At 36.5% G+C, this 16,948-nt stretch overlaps 1 protein-coding gene across 10 annotated transcripts in view; it reads left to right on the top strand.

The window, feature by feature from the left end:
* Positions 1–16,948, top strand: part of RBMS3 (RNA binding motif single stranded interacting protein 3) — a 1,256,175-nt gene that overhangs the window by 1,191,652 nt on the left and 47,575 nt on the right. For 6 of the 10 annotated variants that reach the window (XM_070575921.1, XM_070575920.1, XM_070575927.1 and 3 more), the window contains 2 exons: positions 1,771–1,881; positions 9,572–9,619. In XM_070575921.1, the coding sequence (XP_070432022.1) occupies positions 1,771–1,881; positions 9,572–9,619 (159 nt within the window). The remainder of the gene's footprint in view (positions 1–1,770; positions 1,882–9,571; positions 9,620–16,948) is intronic. The other 4 variants (XM_070575925.1, XM_070575924.1, XM_070575926.1 and 1 more) reach the window with 1 other exon arrangement.

Raw genomic sequence — 16,948 nt, 5'->3', positions numbered from 1 at the left:
AGGTCATTCTATAGTGTACCCCTAAGGGACATTAAGAAGAACCCCAGTTCTTCTTAAAGTATTTACTGCTGCTCTGGCACAACAAATACCTGAATGAAAGCCAGTAAGTTTTTTTTTTAAAGGAAAAAATAAAGATGCTTTTGTTAAAGTGATTCAGGCAGCAGGAAGAAAAAGTGATGTGTCTCTGCATTATAATTAAGTAAAAGCTTATCGTGTCTCTCATTCAAGAAGCATCCTGATGAATGACAATTCACAGAAGCATCAAGAAATTCAAACAATACAAATGTGCAACTATGCATATTTAGAAGCTACAGACCTATAAAATAACATATATTTTCTTGTTGATTCTAGCTCAAAAGTCCAAAGGTTTTTAAGAGCAAAACTGACTCTGTGTGTCAAGCATTTCCAGATATTCGGCTCAATTTCTGTTCTCCCTCCATGTTAATGGGGAGGAGCCCCTAAGAAATACTGAGTGATAGCCTGATCTTGTAACAGATACTATCAGGAAGTTGGGTTTGGATAATACCAAGAGGAACTGATCATCCTGATTGAAAGTGTTTTAGGAAACATTCGCTTGTGGGTAATTAATTTGGGTGCTGAGATCCTGCCATCTACATGAATCTGTCTTAGTTTTATGTCTTCAAAATGTTTAATTATATGGAAAAAAAGAGTCAAATAGTGAGAAAAATAATGTTTACATAAAAATAGCATTCAGATACATAATCATTTTATTATTACTGGGTATTTAAATGACTTGTTATATCATGAGCTTCTGCCTTTATTATCATCTTTAAAGTAAAGCATTGGAATTATAAAATCTCAAAGATTTCATCCAACCCTAGCATTTCAATTAAAATATATATATGTATTGTTCCATTCTCTAAGTTAGTCAACTAAGGCAGAATAGTAGGATAGAGGAAAAGGAAGGAAAGGGTAATGTGACCTGGCTTTGTGCTTCACTAGGCATAGAACACTATGTATATGGATAGAAGTTTTTTAAAATGTCTACTGTTTCTTGCATTCCCCACAGTTATAATAAATCAAAAAGAATATTCTAGAAGTAGGCATTTCCTAACATCTGATGAAACACTTGACATTTTCGTGTTTTTAAAAAATTTTAGCAGTGTTGCATTTGACCAGCATTTAACAGAGTTCAGTATTCTTCTGTCAAAAGCACAGATAGAAAGAAAGTAAGTCGAAAGATTAGGAGGAAAAACATAGGAAATAGTAACTTGGCTTTTTATAACATTTGTATTAGATTTTAATATGTCCTTCAAAAAGATCCAGTCAAGAAACCCATCTGGGACCAGCATTATCCTCTTGGTGGTCGATTGTATTGAGATGATCAAGTATAATCCATATAAATCATGGATAAATGGCATAAATCAAGTCTTATTCAATATCAAGAAAAACTAGAGAATTTCCATAGTATTCATATCTTTCAGTCAGAGAAGTTTGTGTTTAGAGCAATGAGAGAGAATGTATATGATATCTTGGGATGCATTCTATATTGAATATTGGAATTGTAAATGACAGGTGTTTTAGACACATCACAGATAAATCACATCAGAGGAAAAGTCGCTAATGCTACATATATTTAGATGAGCACAAAATGACATGAATGGATGTAAAAATCATACATGGTTGAATTTGATTTTTTCAGTGAAAAGTAAATACATTTGATGTTAATGCAGTTACTGTGTTTATTTTTTCAAAAAGTTTCCTTTCCTGTGGAACGTGTTTTCAGATGGACATTGTGTGTGCTTGTAGGGTGCTGTGATTACGCCGACAATGGACCATCCTATGTCAATGCAGCCAGCCAACATGATGGGCCCCCTGACACAACAAATGAATCATCTTTCATTGGGCACAACAGGAACGGTGAGTTGAAGAGTTTGTTTTGGTTTGTTGCCTTAGACTTCTTCAAAAAGATGCAATACTCTCTGTTTTCACTGGCATTATCAGCAAAACTGGTTCTGTACCATTGACTAAAACACCTTTCAAGTTCCAGTATGAATAAGCCGCATTCTGCATGTGTATTCAGTTGCGGGGCACACTTACTCACGTTGACAAGGCTGGAGGTTCTACTGTGTTGCATTTAAATCTGAGTTTCTTCTTGTTTTAGGACATGATGCACCAGGTATAATGTCTGTTTTTGGAAAGATGTCTTTACGCATGCACCTGTGAATCTACACCTTGTAACTTAATACACTTGAGCCTGGTTTTCTTTTCCCAGATGCTTACCACTCAGCTACTATGTCATTCCCAGGTTATTCTTCACAAGTGAGGGGCCAACCCTGACTATGACTAATATTCGGGGCTTTTTATTAACTTTCATTGTTTAAATCAATAAAAAGGAATTGAGAACTAGACTTAATCCAGTTCTTTTAATCTTCCTTTTGAATGTATTGACACAGATGATGTTGGAAAAAAGGAAAGGGATCTAATATACTTGATTTTTTATATAGGTTGGGATATTTTTGACTACCCATTATTTTTCCGTGGGGACCAAAAGTATATTGAAAAATACCTATTACAGCCTTGATTTTATATCACAAGGCATTTGAAATCATTAGCAAAACTGTGTTTATTTTTTAAAAAATCTTGTTCTAAGACAATTCCCTAAATGGTCAAGAGGGCAAATATCTACCTGGAATACTGCAACTTTGTCAATTCCCATGATAGAGAACGATGCAAAACATCAAAGCCAACCTCTCATGTGACGCCACTGGTAACAGTTTTTATTTTTCATCAAGGTTGATGCAGATAATTTTGTCATTTTTAAAGCTATAGAAAGAAAAATATATTTTCTTCTGACTGAGGCAGCTTATGCATTATGAAAAGAGCACTGGACCAGGAGTCGGGAATCCTAGATTAGAATCTTGATTGAGCCCTGTTGTTTCTATCTGTCCTTGGGAGAGATCTTCCAATCTCAGTTTCTCTCTCCGTCTAGTTGAAGCATTGAACATGATGATATATGGGACCCCTTCGACTGTACGCCTCTAGGTCTTTAAGCCTGTGTGTCTCATAGTCACCACTTCTGTTATTCTTCACAATTATGCTCGCATCATCTCCAAACACCTACATATACTATGAACACTAGCTGCAGATCGGAAATTTTACTTTAAAACAGTGGCTTCCTTGCCACATAGATGTGTTGACTCACAGGCTTTTTGAAATGTAAGAAGTTTCTGACATGTTCACTGCTACCTCAATTATCTGCTCTAAATAGAAAGTTCATATACCTAGTGGAAAGAGTCACATAGTTTTGATAAAGAAACTTAGTTTTGTTAACATAAACAAAGTACCTATCTCTAAGACCTCAGTTGCTGAACCTATAAAAACCAGTTTGTGATACTTTACATGTCTGAAGGCTTGGGCTGGATCAAATGATTTCTTAGGCCTCTGACTAAGACTTGTCAAGGTCGCATCTAAGACTATATTTAACTATACATCATGGTACAGCTAATTGTCATCAGGGAGATAGAATGTGAAGATAGTGTTCTGTAGCTTTTAGCAATGTGTAAGGATTATTTGTAGTCAGTTTGCTCATTTACTAACAAGCAGATCCCAAGAACAATATCGGGAAGCCTGAAGTTTTTCATGTTCCCACTATTGATTTTTCCTTCATATTGGCCTTCCTCTCCTTAAATGATCATAAATTCTGAATAAGTGACATAATCAATCTTATTTCATTGAATGACAGTCTGAAATCTGATAAAAGAGGGAGTGATGATGCAAAGCATGGAAGGAAACACTTTATAAATCCTACTCATTTGAATCAAAACAGAAAGCCAGCTGACTTGCTGAAGTTTCAATTTGCAAATTAGAAAAAAATACTAGAGCTAAATTAATTGAAATATGACTGAATCCTTTAGGGAATTGAAAAACAGGCTAACATGTATACAACAGATTCAGAATTACAATAGTTATTGATTTAATAACATATAGTATGGTTAGTATTTGAGCATTTTTAACAAGAAGACATTTATACAAGGCCACAATTTTTACCCAGCTAACAATAGCCAAATTATTCAGTAATGATATATACACCTGCCCTTTCTTAGAAAGCAGGAATTTTAAGCATGTGGCTTATTTTTAACACCAATTTCCTCTAGCTTTTTTTTTCCCCCTTCACATTTGTACTAAATAATGCTTTCGTGCGTTATAAGCTTCGTGTAAATTGATGTTTTGCAAAGGTTTGAAATTTCATAAGGTTATGGAAAGGCAGAGAAAAAACAATATTACTTTGTTGATTTGTTCAACAAAATATCACTGAGTGAGTTTAGTGTCCGTAATATGGTTATACCCTTTCTTAAACTGTCACTCTTACACTTTGATATGCCATCATAGATTCACTTTATCTGCATTTTTGGTTGGCATTTGGAGTGGCTATTATGTAATCGATTTGATTCCTTTAATCAAATTTCCCCATCTTATTGCATCTATTCAACATACTTTATCCCATGTCTGGGAAGGTGGCCTGGTGTCATGGAAAGAACAGTGGGCATTGGAATTAAATTTGAGTTCAAAGCCCTTTATTAGCTATGTATGTTTAGGCAGGTTACTTAACCTCTCTGAACTTTTATTTCCTCTTTTACAAAGTGGGAAAAGCAATATTTTCATCCCAGGGTTGTTGTGTTAAATGGAATGATATATGTGACATACCTCATACAGTGTGTGACACCTGGTAGATGCTAATCAAATGAACCATCCTTACCTCTCTACCTCTGGTAGCTTCCAACTGGTAGGAATCTAGTCCAACTCACCAGAAGGGGTATAGGACATTACAACCAGTACAACCCACTGGCCTGCTCTATTTCATTTGACATAACTTATTTCTTTCAAGTTTCTACTTCCTTAGCTTCTAACATACTCTTTCAGGGTTGTAAATCCAAAAGTCCATAGAGATAAGCCAAGTCACATTAATGAGTAAAGTTGACTAAGTTCAAGCAAAAAATCCTGGAAATATGTAATCAAATTGGTCTATATTTACCTATGTCACAAACATAGTCATGTAACATAAATATACGTGAAGTGTCATGTATATTTTACATTAGAGATTATATTTTAAATTAGAGATTTTTTTAATGCAATAATAACATCTCTGCCCGACTGTTGGATGAACAATAGGGAGAAGTGATGCCTTTGGCAGCCTGGAACACTGATGCCTCATCTAAAGAGGGAAGCCATTACTCAACTTCAGACAGCTATTGCTACATGGGCATACAGAGCCAGGGTGGCCTCACCTTAATTTTTCACAAGAAGCTAGATATTTGGACTTTAATGGGAAATTTCCATATTTTTGAATATTGGACCCAGTTTGTCTTAAGAACTCTCAGTTTGTGACTCTGCCCCAAGGTTTTCCTGGTTCTCCTCTGACCTCTCTGGCCATTGCTGCTTCTTTTCTTTCGCTGGCTGCTAAGCCAGGGCTTCATTTTTTAGCTTACTTCTCATTTATACATGATTTCCATAAGCAAGCTCATTCACTTTCATGGTTTATGAACTCTGCCTTCTATGCTGAAGACTCCTAAATCTGAGTCTTCAATGCTAACCACATCTTAGAATTTTAGACTCATTTATCCAACTGCTTGCCAAATATCTCAATGTAAATCTCCTCTGACATATCAAAATCAGCACAATCCAAACTAATCTCATGAGCTTCCCCGAGCTTCCTCCGCCTGACCCCCTTCCTCTTATATGTTCCTGTTCCTTGTTTCCTCTCAAGCTAATCCCATGATCATTTGCCCAGGTAGTCAAACGCTACACCTAGACTCAATCTAGACTCTTCTTTCTCCCTCACTACCATATACAATTACTTTTCAAGTCCTGCCAATTTTGTACAAAGACATTTGTCAAATACATCCTTTCCTCTACATTTCTAGAGTTTCTGCCCTGGACCTCATTTGATTAATTGTAATATTCTCCTAACTGCTTCCAGTCTCAATTTGTTGCAATCCATTATCCACTATGTTGCCACAACCAGTCAATCTAAAATTGTCTGACCATGCCTCCTGCTTGTAACTTTTCAGAGGCTCCCAAACATTTGACTCCACTGAAATTCTGCAAAACAAGGTCTGAGCACTAACAAGCCAAGATTAAGACAGGAACCTCAACTACAGAAACAGATAGGTTCCGAGGGTAGAACAGAGAGAGTTCCAGTGAATAATCCAAAGTAGGCAGAGATCAGAGCTGATGCAAGTTGGAGCTAGATTAGAACTTTTCGTTTCTAGAAGGGGGAGCTTAGGCCATAATTCATGTCCCACTTTCCTTCCTAAGATCCCTGAGTAAAGGAAGTGTATTGAGCCAAAGCCTCCTTTACCTCTTCGTAGAATTAGATATATTTGCTCCTCCATAACCTCAAATTTTGAAATGGATACTATGTAGTTTAATCTACTTTTCTCTACCATTTGCCACCTCAAAATTTATTGTTCAATTCCCTACCTATTTTTAAGCTGGACAGAATATGCAAGCCTTAAAAGAAATGAATTTTATGCAAGAAGAATAACTGTTTTATTCCAGGGCTCTGCTGACCTTGAAGAATTTTCTAGTTCTTCTGCTTTTGTTTACTTTTTTGTCACAGGATTCCCTGGATAGAACCATCGCCCTGTTATCCATAATTTCTGATCACTCTATTGTAAGCTTTAGCAGAAACCACTGGGGATTTTACTGTGTTATGAGAGCCTCCAAATTGCATGACAATCTTGTTTTACAAGTTTCTTATCTCCTTCTCATTTGTTCAGTTGGTGGGCACCAGTGGCTTACTATGTCACCAGAATCTGTTGAAAGAAATAAAGAGTTTTTGTTCTGCAGGCTCCTTATCTGCAGTTCTGTTTGTGTTCTCCAAACCACTGGTGATTTGTGACATCATTGGATTCCCATGGTGTAACCATAGCCACTCACAAAGATAATCTTGTAATTGTACTCTATTTGTTCACCATAGTTCTCTTACCTTTTTCAGTCACACCATTCTTTCTTCATTGCTCTAAAATCCTGACAGTATCAGGTGAAAATCCTGAATTACTCATTTTGCTTAAAGATTGTCATTTTTCAATTATTAGCTATAAATATAAGTATTAAGGCTAAGCATGATAAAAAGCAACATGCAATGTTAAATGGACTCATGATTAGGAAATAGTATCATAAATTCATGAGTGGTAATGAGTACATCTCCTTGGTATCAATTAATTAAAAAGTCAAATAAAAGAAAAAATATAGATAAAAGTGAATAGTTTTTAAGAACTTATTTAGTCTTACTGTACGATAAATGAACTTTGAAGGTAGTCTTATGATATAAACAATAAACAAGTAGGCATTAAGTGACAATCTAGTATTATGAAAATGTATTTGCAAATGATAAGCTTTTTAAAGAATCCAATTAAAAAATGGATTCTGAGTTCAAATAAATTAGTGACAAAATACAAAAGCTCCAATAGATAAAATGCCAAAGGACGTGAACAGATAGTTGATGAAAGAGGAAATGGAATGCTGAAAAGCATATGAAAAAATAGTGATCAAAGAAATAGCAATTTAATCAGATACACAGACGTATGCACAGAACCCATGAAATAAAGTTATCAAAGTAATACACATTGCTGATGAAGGCATAGGGAAATAAGCATTGCCAGTCACTGATAGTGTGATGATAGGACTCTAAATTTGTACAAGTGTCACTTGGATAGCAAGGTGGGAAGACATGACACTTCAAAACAGCTCTACTGGCTGACCAAGCAGTTCTAGTTTTGAGAAGCTACTCTATGAAAATATTCTAAAATAATGGAAAAGCCTTTATACCTCAAAAACGTTCAGCCCAGTATTCTTTATAATATCTAATAAGGAAGATTTATTAAATAAATCACAATCCGTCCATAAACCAGACTGTAACACAGCATGAAGTTATACAGGTTTAAATTAATTAGGAAAGGGATTATTTATAGCCTTACATCAAAAGAGCAGGACGTGAATGTTCACGTGTAGAGTATAGTACCAACTATGGAAAGCTACTTATGAAATAAGGCTGTAAGAAATACGAAACAAGTGTGGTTATTTCTGGGTGATGGGATTAAGGATAATTTCTATGTTAATCATTATACTTTTCTACATTCTCCAAGTATTCAACAATGAGCATGATTTGCTTTTATTTATTTTGAAATGTTATGAATATATTCTTGGAAAATGGTGGCGTGGTCTTAAAATTAACTTTTTTTTTGGTTTGAAATAATAATGAGTGATTGCAGTTTTTAAAAAGATACTAGGAATTACTACCACTATTAATAAAGTATTTGGGGACCCTTTAAAAATGGTTCTACTTATTCTAGATTTGGGGATTATAGTCAACTCACTAGTTCACATACCTGTTGAGAGAAACAAAATAACTCATGCCTAAGATTGATTTGCATTTGAATCTTTGATCATTGTTTGCTTTTGCTGGTCAAATTGCCTTGCAATGTTCAAGTTTTAATCTGTCTTCTCACATGCCATTTACTCATGAGAGAGTGATTAACATTGTCCTTTTTGGCAAGGAAATGGAGGGCTTCGTGATAGTCCAAATTAAGTTCTTAAGTAGTTGGAAATATGAAGTTTGAGGTTTTAGTTTTTTAAATAGAATAATGGTCATATGAATAAGGGTCACACAAGAGCATCTGTTTAACCATGTTTGGACAGTTTATTTGAATGTGAGCAATATCTGATCCCTTTTACACAGTTTACCCCTCCAAGGGGAGTCGGAGCTAGACTAGAATTTTACTTTATAGAAGGGGGGCCTTAGACCATAGGCTATGTCCCACTTTCCTTTAAGATCCTTGGCTAAAGGAATTGTATTAAGCTAAAGCCTCTTTTTCATCTTCAAAAAAGCAGATGTATTTGGTCCCACAGAACCCGAAATGTTGAAATAAATGTCATGTAGTTTAATTAAGCTTTCCCTACCATTTGCCACCTCCAATGTTTTGACACTTTGGAAAAAGACAATAATCATCCGTTGAAGAGATTCTATGTATCTCTGTTCTCACAATTCCAACACACAAGGCTCCTTGGCCCTGACTGACAACCACTGGGATCAGAGCTGGGCTGAGTGATTAATAACAAAACTCTAGCTTCAAAATACATCAGCCTCCATAGAATATGGGAATGTGTAAATTTTTTATTTATCTCTTTTAAATTTTTAGTTCTTTCTTTTGTTCTCCAGGACTTTATTTCATGTAGTGCTCTGGGCCCCCTCCAGGTGGGCTGCCCTGTAGAACTTATGTGTCAGCCAGAGAGGGTAAAAATTTCGCATTGATTCCCCAAGGGAAGGGCCAAAATTATGACAGACTGAGACAGATGACAATGTTCTGGGACAGACTGTACTGTCCTAACAGTCTGGATGGGACCTAACAACATGTACAGTGTGGTGGTAATGGGGACCATTGTATCAGCTATAAACCAGGGGTCATAGTGCCTTGAGGGCATGAAGGCAGGGGGCTTAGGCGACCATATGACATACAGTGGGCACTTCCAAGTTTTAGAGCTAAGATTCTATTTTATTTTCTTTTGTACTTCATTGCATTCTTTCTCATGCTCTTTTCATTCAAAGATTCAGTCCCAAGACAGGATTATGATACTCCACCAGCTGTTGTGTCAGGTAGGAAAATTCTAATTCCTTTAAGACTTGATTGGAGGGGAGAGATGGAGGTTGACTGGTTTTCTCCAAAACTCTTTAAAGCAGTGATTCTCAACAGGGCCAGGTGCAAGGAATTTGAATTTCAGTTTCGGGGTTGGGGGGTAGCATATGTGGTTCAAAAAAGTGTATTTAATATTCCAATCTAGTTTTTGTATGGAAAATAAAATATGTTGCTTTTGAAATAAAAAGTCAAAGCTCAAAGACATTTGTTCTGTGAAGGATACGCAGAAAATAGAATCTATGTTCTGTGTATCAGTGATTTTTCAGTGTTAGAAGGGTTCATTAGAATTTCTGGTAAGTGGGAGAAGGATATTTATGTTTAGCAAAAGAGGGCACCAATTAATAAAAATAGTTTGAGAAGCACTGCTTTAGAGACCAGAATTCTTCTGAAAGCAGAAAATCATCCCATTTTGCTTGATCAGCACCCAGCATAGTGTCTGACTCATAGTAAGTGCTCAATATAATTGTTTGTTGAATGAATCAAAATTTCAAATTTATTCCAAAAATGGTATTTTGGATATTGAAAGAGAAGAATCTGTGAATGTTCCATTTGTACAACAAAGTGGCAGAGGTGGATTTGAGAATACATTAGTGTCTTGAGGATTTCGATTAGCCATGTTTACGTTGTTTCATACAATTTAGTGGTGCACTTTGTAATAGGGTATGTGTACGTGAAGAGGTGTGTTCTTATTTTGAACTGCACAGATAGATGTTCTTGTGCTTTGATCTTAATTTTGAATTTTGGTTTCTAGCAAAGAGGAAAATGGGCACAATTTTTTATTTTTGTTGATTTTTTTTTTAACTAAATAAAATCCTGGCAGCCTGAAGAGCTTTGAACTCTTTGATCCTTTGATGTGTCAAATGATGAGGACATAAAATCCAAACCATTGGAGAGATAGAGCAAGAGACAAAGGCCAGAAATAGGACAAAAGAGCCCTTGGGACAATAGAATCTGGCAACTGAATGGTGGTTTTCAAGCAGAGAACATGGTGTTCTTGGCCACTAGGTTTGCTTGATCCAGCATCTGAAGGGTAATCCTTTTCTCATTTCTTGTGGACTTATTTAATTATGCTCATGGCTGAATACTTACCTTAGAAGTTCAATCGAGAAATAATGAGTTAGCTTTCAACTGTGAAGTCACTTTGGTCCTCTTGGAGATCTCCACAAATTTGTCATTAATTAAAATATCACTTATCTTTCCCCAAAGTGTATTACCTGTCACATCTTAACATGCCTGTTTCATTTAGGATATCGGACCCCTGGAAGATACTTTGTTTAATGTTTACAGCCTTTATTTTGTTTAACATGTGGCATCTTTGCTTAACAAGAGGCATCTACTCTTGATAATTCACCAATATTAATAATAATGATACACACAAACTGGAACTTTCCTTCAACTAAGTTTCCTGATTTCACTTTCAAGAACACAATGAAGAAAAGCAATGAAAACATCAAAAGCACTTACTAGATATCAGCCATGGGTCAGGGTCTACACAAATCAGTTGAGGCAGAACATCTGGCTGCAAATCTTGGCTTGGAATTCCCACCTAAGTCCGCAGACAGGCACTACTGAAGGTTCTTGAGCAGAGAAAGCACTTGATCAAAGTAGTGCTTTAAGAAACAATCTGATAGTTTTGTGTGTGCTTGAGGAACAAGAAACAGCAATCACATAGAATAGTCAGAAAGCCCAGATATGACTAAAAAAGTGCTAACATCCCAGCAGTGACATACAAAGGAAGGGACTAATATAGAAGTGACAGGAAAAATAACATTTTGAGGGATTTTACAGTTGGATTTGTGGTTTGACATCTTATAAACTTGCACAGACTTCTTTCGCCTCTTTGTCTACCTCTAAATGAAAATAGACTTGCCTGCCTAAAATGTTTGTTAGTTGTCTGGTGAGCACGAGTTGAGTGACTTTTGAAAAATGGCATAATTTTTGCCCAATCCTTGTCCAATCAAAAAAGTGAAACAGGCAAAGGTGTTGTAATAGCTCCTTCTCATATCTCCCAATGTGCCAATATTGGACAACTTAAATAGTAATCAGTTCTTTGCCATTGTAGGAGCTGACTAAACTGCCATAATGTATCAGAGTTCAAGATATCTGCTTGGTAATCCACAGAGACGTAACCCAAGCTAATTTCATTCAATCAGTATATCAAACATTTGTTGAACACCCTCTGAGTGCTAGGCACTACTCTCAAGTCCTGGCGATATGAAAATGAATAGAAAATAGATCATTGGTAAAAAAATGTCACCGTCTAATTTAATGTTGTTGTCGTCGTTTGTGATGTTTAAATGTATAACGTTTGAAGGAACTAAAATCTAGACTCTAACTAAAAAGAAGATCAGAAACCCTTAGGAATAAAGTGTATTCTGAGTTGGATTTGGAAGGGTGAATAGGAGTTGACCGGTTGAACAAGAGTAGAAAAGTTAACTGAGGTGAATGGAACAGGATATGTAAACTCTTAGAGAGAAACAGCATGGGGACATTAGGTGACAGAGAGTCACTGGCATTCTTGGGGCAAAATATCACAATGGCAGACACTGAGGCTGGGTCAGGATAAATCTTAAGCAAAGACTCTTCACTCTTTGAGTCACATGTCACCTTGCTCTTTTGTTTATTGGAATAATAGTTATTGGGAGCATACTATGTGGCAGTCACTGTATTGGGTGCTAGGGATACAACTTCCCTCTAAGAACCTAGGGGCCAATTAGGAAGTTGGGTACAAACAGGTGATTACAATACAGTGTCATAAGTGCTTCCATATAGAGAAATATATGATATTTAAGTTTGTAAACTCTTCAGTAAGATGCCTGATTTCAGAATCTACTTGTGTCGTTTACTAGTTGTGGAACCCTGGGAAAATTACTTAACTTCTTTGTAGCATAGATTACTTATCCAAGGAAATAATAATAATTACCTCATAAAATTGTTGTAAGCATTAGATGAGTTAAAATATAGAACCTGCTTAAAACAGATCTTGGCATAAAATAAGTATTCAAATGTTATTAACAAAAACTATACTAATCATTCTTGTTATAAGGTACTATGGTGGCAGAAAGAAAGAACAATTAACATACAGTAGGAGAAGTCAGAGAAGGTGGAAGAAACTTTTAAACAGAGACATAAGGACAAATGGAAATTAGTCAAGTAAAAAACAAGTTGGAGGGGAAGACTTTCAGACCAAGGGGGCAGCATGTACAAAGGCTTATGAGTAGCAGAGTATGGCAAATTCAGGGAACTACATGTGGTTCAGTAGGGCAGGGATACATAAAGAGAGACGGGGAGTAGACAAAATCAGCCTGGAGAAATAAGCTGGAGCAATATCACAAGGCTTGGTAACTTGAACTCTATCCTAATGGCAATAGATGTATACTGAAAGGTTTTAAATTGGAGAGTGACATGATCACTCTGAATGCAGGGTGGAGAATGCATTGGAGAAAGATAAAACTGGAAAAGGAGACCAAAATTCAAGAATCCAAGCACAAAATCAAGCTGGCATGTGCTCAAGTTGTGGAAATGAGAATGAAGAGTTGACAGATTTGTGCCATATTAAGGAGGTGGAACACACAGGACTTTGCAACTGATTGGATGGCAGGATAGAAGGAAAGAGAAGAGTTAAAGGTAGCTCCTAAGTTCCTAGCAACTCAGTGGCCTAAAGTGTCATTTGCTATAATCTGAACCGGAGGAAGGAGGATCAAATTTGCCACAAAGAAGCCAAGTTCAGTGTTGTACATGTTGAGTTTGAGATGTCTATGAGGCATCCAAATGGAGATAATCAATAGATATTTGGATGTGTGTGTGTCTGGAGCTCAGAAGACAACTCTTAGCTAGAGATGGATTTTGGAGTTATCATGGAATTAAGTCATGTCACCCAGAGAATGTGCTTAGAGTGAAGAGAAGCAGGGAGATCTTTGAAAATATAGAATGAACAGGAAAAAGAGCCTAAAATAAAGATTGGAGAAGGTAATGTAGAAATAGAAGGAAAGTAAGAGTATGAGATTTCAAAACAAACCAAAGAAAGAGAGTATTTCCAATGAGAAGCCTGTCCAGGAAGATGAGTCCTGGAAAGAAGCCATTGGATTTAGTTACACAGAGGTCACCAGTGAATTTGATGGGGCAGTTTTAAAGGAAGGACAAAAATAGTGAATGTCCTGTGAGGAAGTGGATGTAGTAAGTGCCAGAAACTCAGCAAATTTGCCTTTGAAGTGCAGAGAAGATAATAAACAAACAAACGGAGAATGGAACTGATTGATTTATTGATTTTTTTTTAAGATGGGAAATATTTGGTCATGATAGGAAGAAGCCAGGAAAGAGTTCTAAAGTTTGAAGATGTAATTTATAAAGGAAATGACTGATAGAACAAGGTCACAATGGTTTAGCACCAGGCATCTCTTCTAGGAATATGGGAGGACAGGAGGAAGGGATGATGTATGTGCATGTAAGCTTATACAAGTAGGAATAGGAAGTCAAAAGATTTTCTAAATGATAAATGCTCTTTGTTTTTATATGAAGTATTAAGTGACATCTTCTGAGAGTGAGAGGTAGATGGTGTGGTAAGGGACTTAAGAAGAACAAAGATTTGGAAAATTGTAAAGAAAGAAAGCCAACTGGCAATTCATAGAAAGTTTGAGGGGCAGTACAGGGGATCCATTTGAAGCTATAGACTGGATTTTTGTGATACCAATCTGTGAGGATGTTTGATTTTCCACAGCAGTGATTAGTAGCCAAGAAGGCAGACAGGTAGATTAGTCCAGGGCTAAGGTTTCACTGAATGGAGTGAGAAAAAGGGCAATGTGTGCTGACAAATATTGGCAAGAGAGTGATTAAGCGAGGAACTGTAGTCTCCAGGATGAATATGTTACCACGCCAGGTTTGTTTTTGCCCGCTGCCTGGAAAGCCAAATACCAAGACAATGAGATTGCAGCAGAGAGTGGGTTTTAATCACAAGGCGGCCATGTGAGGAAGCGAGAGTAAGAGTCTCAAATCTACTTCCCCAAAAATAGGGACTCAGGGATATTTATGAGGTAGAGGGGCAAGGTAGTCTGAAATGTGGAGTTGGTGATTGGAGGGGAGGAGAGGTGAGGTAATTTGTGCAAGTGAAATCAGATTCCATGCCTCTTCATAGGACTGTTCACAAAATGGTGGCATTAGCACGATCTGAGGGTGGAGTTTTTAGCCTCTTGATGTCAAAAGGTCCCTTATCAGGCATCTGCACAGGCCCAGTTGATGAGTTGGTGGTCTCAATTGTCCTGAAGTGGACAAGGAGTTCTAAGTCCTGAAAGACAGTTCACACACCCATTACCATGGTGACGCAGGCTCCAAGGAGATGTTATCTGTAGGAGCCTAGTGGGAGTCAGACAGCATATTGCCTCAACAGCACAGTTGACAATGAGTGGGTTAAACAGCTAAAAGCTATAATCAGTAATTGCAAAAAGGAAAAAAACTTTAGTACCTAGATACTTAATCATCAATGGCTAATTGTTTGCTGGTTTCAAATAGAAAGAGATAAGAGGGCGGCAGGGGATGGGAGAGAGGAAAAAAGCAGGGAAGATTGAGACTAGAGGTCTCATTGAGATGTATAAAGTAGTCAGAATACTTGGAATAAAGATTTTTGATAATAAACTATTTCTTGGCAAATTCAATGTTATGGGAGCAGGTGGCCAAAGTGTACTTGAGGCGAAGGTGACAGAGGTTAAGGAAATCAAACAGAAAAGCGTATCAGATCAGTGTTTTTCAGGGTGTGATTTGTGTATCAACATGATACTTAAAATGATTTTAAGAGCACAGCGACCCAAACTTTTTGTTTTACTTCAGCAGCTGTATAGGTACTTTAACGTGAATTTGAATAACATGGAATAAATTCATCAAACGCATGGCTTAAGAAATACCTTGCTTAGAAAAAGTCTAAGGTAAATAGTTCAACAGTGAATACATTTTTTAAAAAATTGTAATTCAGGAAGAATAGAGCTAAGGTAAGAGTGATGATGTTCAAAACAAAGTGGCTTAAGTTTGGGAAACGGGAGTCTCTGATTTATTTCCCTGGCATCACCTCTCCTTGTGAAAGTCTCTCCTACACCTTGTTCAGCTTGTTTCAAGGACAGAGGACAGAAGGCTGGGACTACCCTCTACATTTTCACGCAAAATCAGGAGTCTATCCTCTTTTTAGTGTCTCTTTTCTGTAACAGTTATAACTTTAAAAAGTCCCTCTATTCTAAGCAAATCTGAGGGAAAAATGAAGAGTAAAACATCATATTTTTCTATTCACAGTTGGATTTTATGAGGCACATATGAAAACTACAGATAATTTGCTGTCAAATTTTTATCTCGGTTACTTTGAGCCTAATTTCCTTGAAAGACATCGTCATGAAATCAAGAAAAAGACTACTATTGACAGAAAACAGAAGTAGAACCAACATTCATTTTCCTTTTCTGAAAACCTTAGAGTTCAGAACTTGAATATGTGTCTGGAAAAAATAAGAAATGAAAAAAGGACCCAAAAAATGCATTGACAGGAACCTGTGGATCTTCTGGAAGAGCTTATATTCATTCTCTGCCATATCCTTTCTACACCCCAGCTGAAATAGTTTGAAAATAGTCAATGTTATCAAGACAACTTCATGATGAGATTTCACAGAAAAAAAAAAATACATAAATCACAATATAGTTTCACTCAGTGTGGTTGAATATGAAATCGTTAACTGTCAGATTTTTAGCCAGGGAGCTATGCTCTAAGAATGAAGTCCTTCACAGGGATACTTGCCTGAAATAAGGCAAAATTCACTGTTGAAATAGTATGTAGTTTTTCCACGTTGTTTTTGCCAGTCAATAACATCAGTTTGCATGGGAAAGCCTCATTAATTTGGAGTTGATGTTGCTCTACCAAAGATTTGGTTGAAGCCTGTCTTTATACTGCCTCTGCTTGTGTGGGAATTACTTTATAAACTAGACTGTATTTGGGTGGGTGGGGGGATGATTAAGGTACTTTAAAAAGCAAAGCCATTTTTCAAGCTCTAAGCAACACTTGTTTTCATGGATACCATGAGCTAATTACAAATGATTTCCATCTCTTAATTAAAAATTAGGTCCACTAGTACCTCCAATTAGCAACAATTAGCCATTAAATTGTATTTACTGTAGTAGACCCGACACAGGGTTAAAAGTGTTCCCACAAGCCACACATGAAATTGGTTTCAGTTCTTTGCTCAAATACTGTGCATCTACTTTGATTATAAAACTGCATTTGTTTAAATGTACTAATTAATTGATTTTTCTTTTCAATAAGT

The sequence above is a fragment of the Equus przewalskii genome, chromosome 15, assembly GCF_037783145.1.
Source record: "Equus przewalskii isolate Varuska chromosome 15, EquPr2, whole genome shotgun sequence".
Taxonomy (NCBI): domain Eukaryota; kingdom Metazoa; phylum Chordata; class Mammalia; order Perissodactyla; family Equidae; genus Equus; species Equus przewalskii.
The sequence above is the reverse complement of the archived record's forward strand: the minus strand, read 5'-3'. Positions and strand labels throughout refer to the sequence as shown.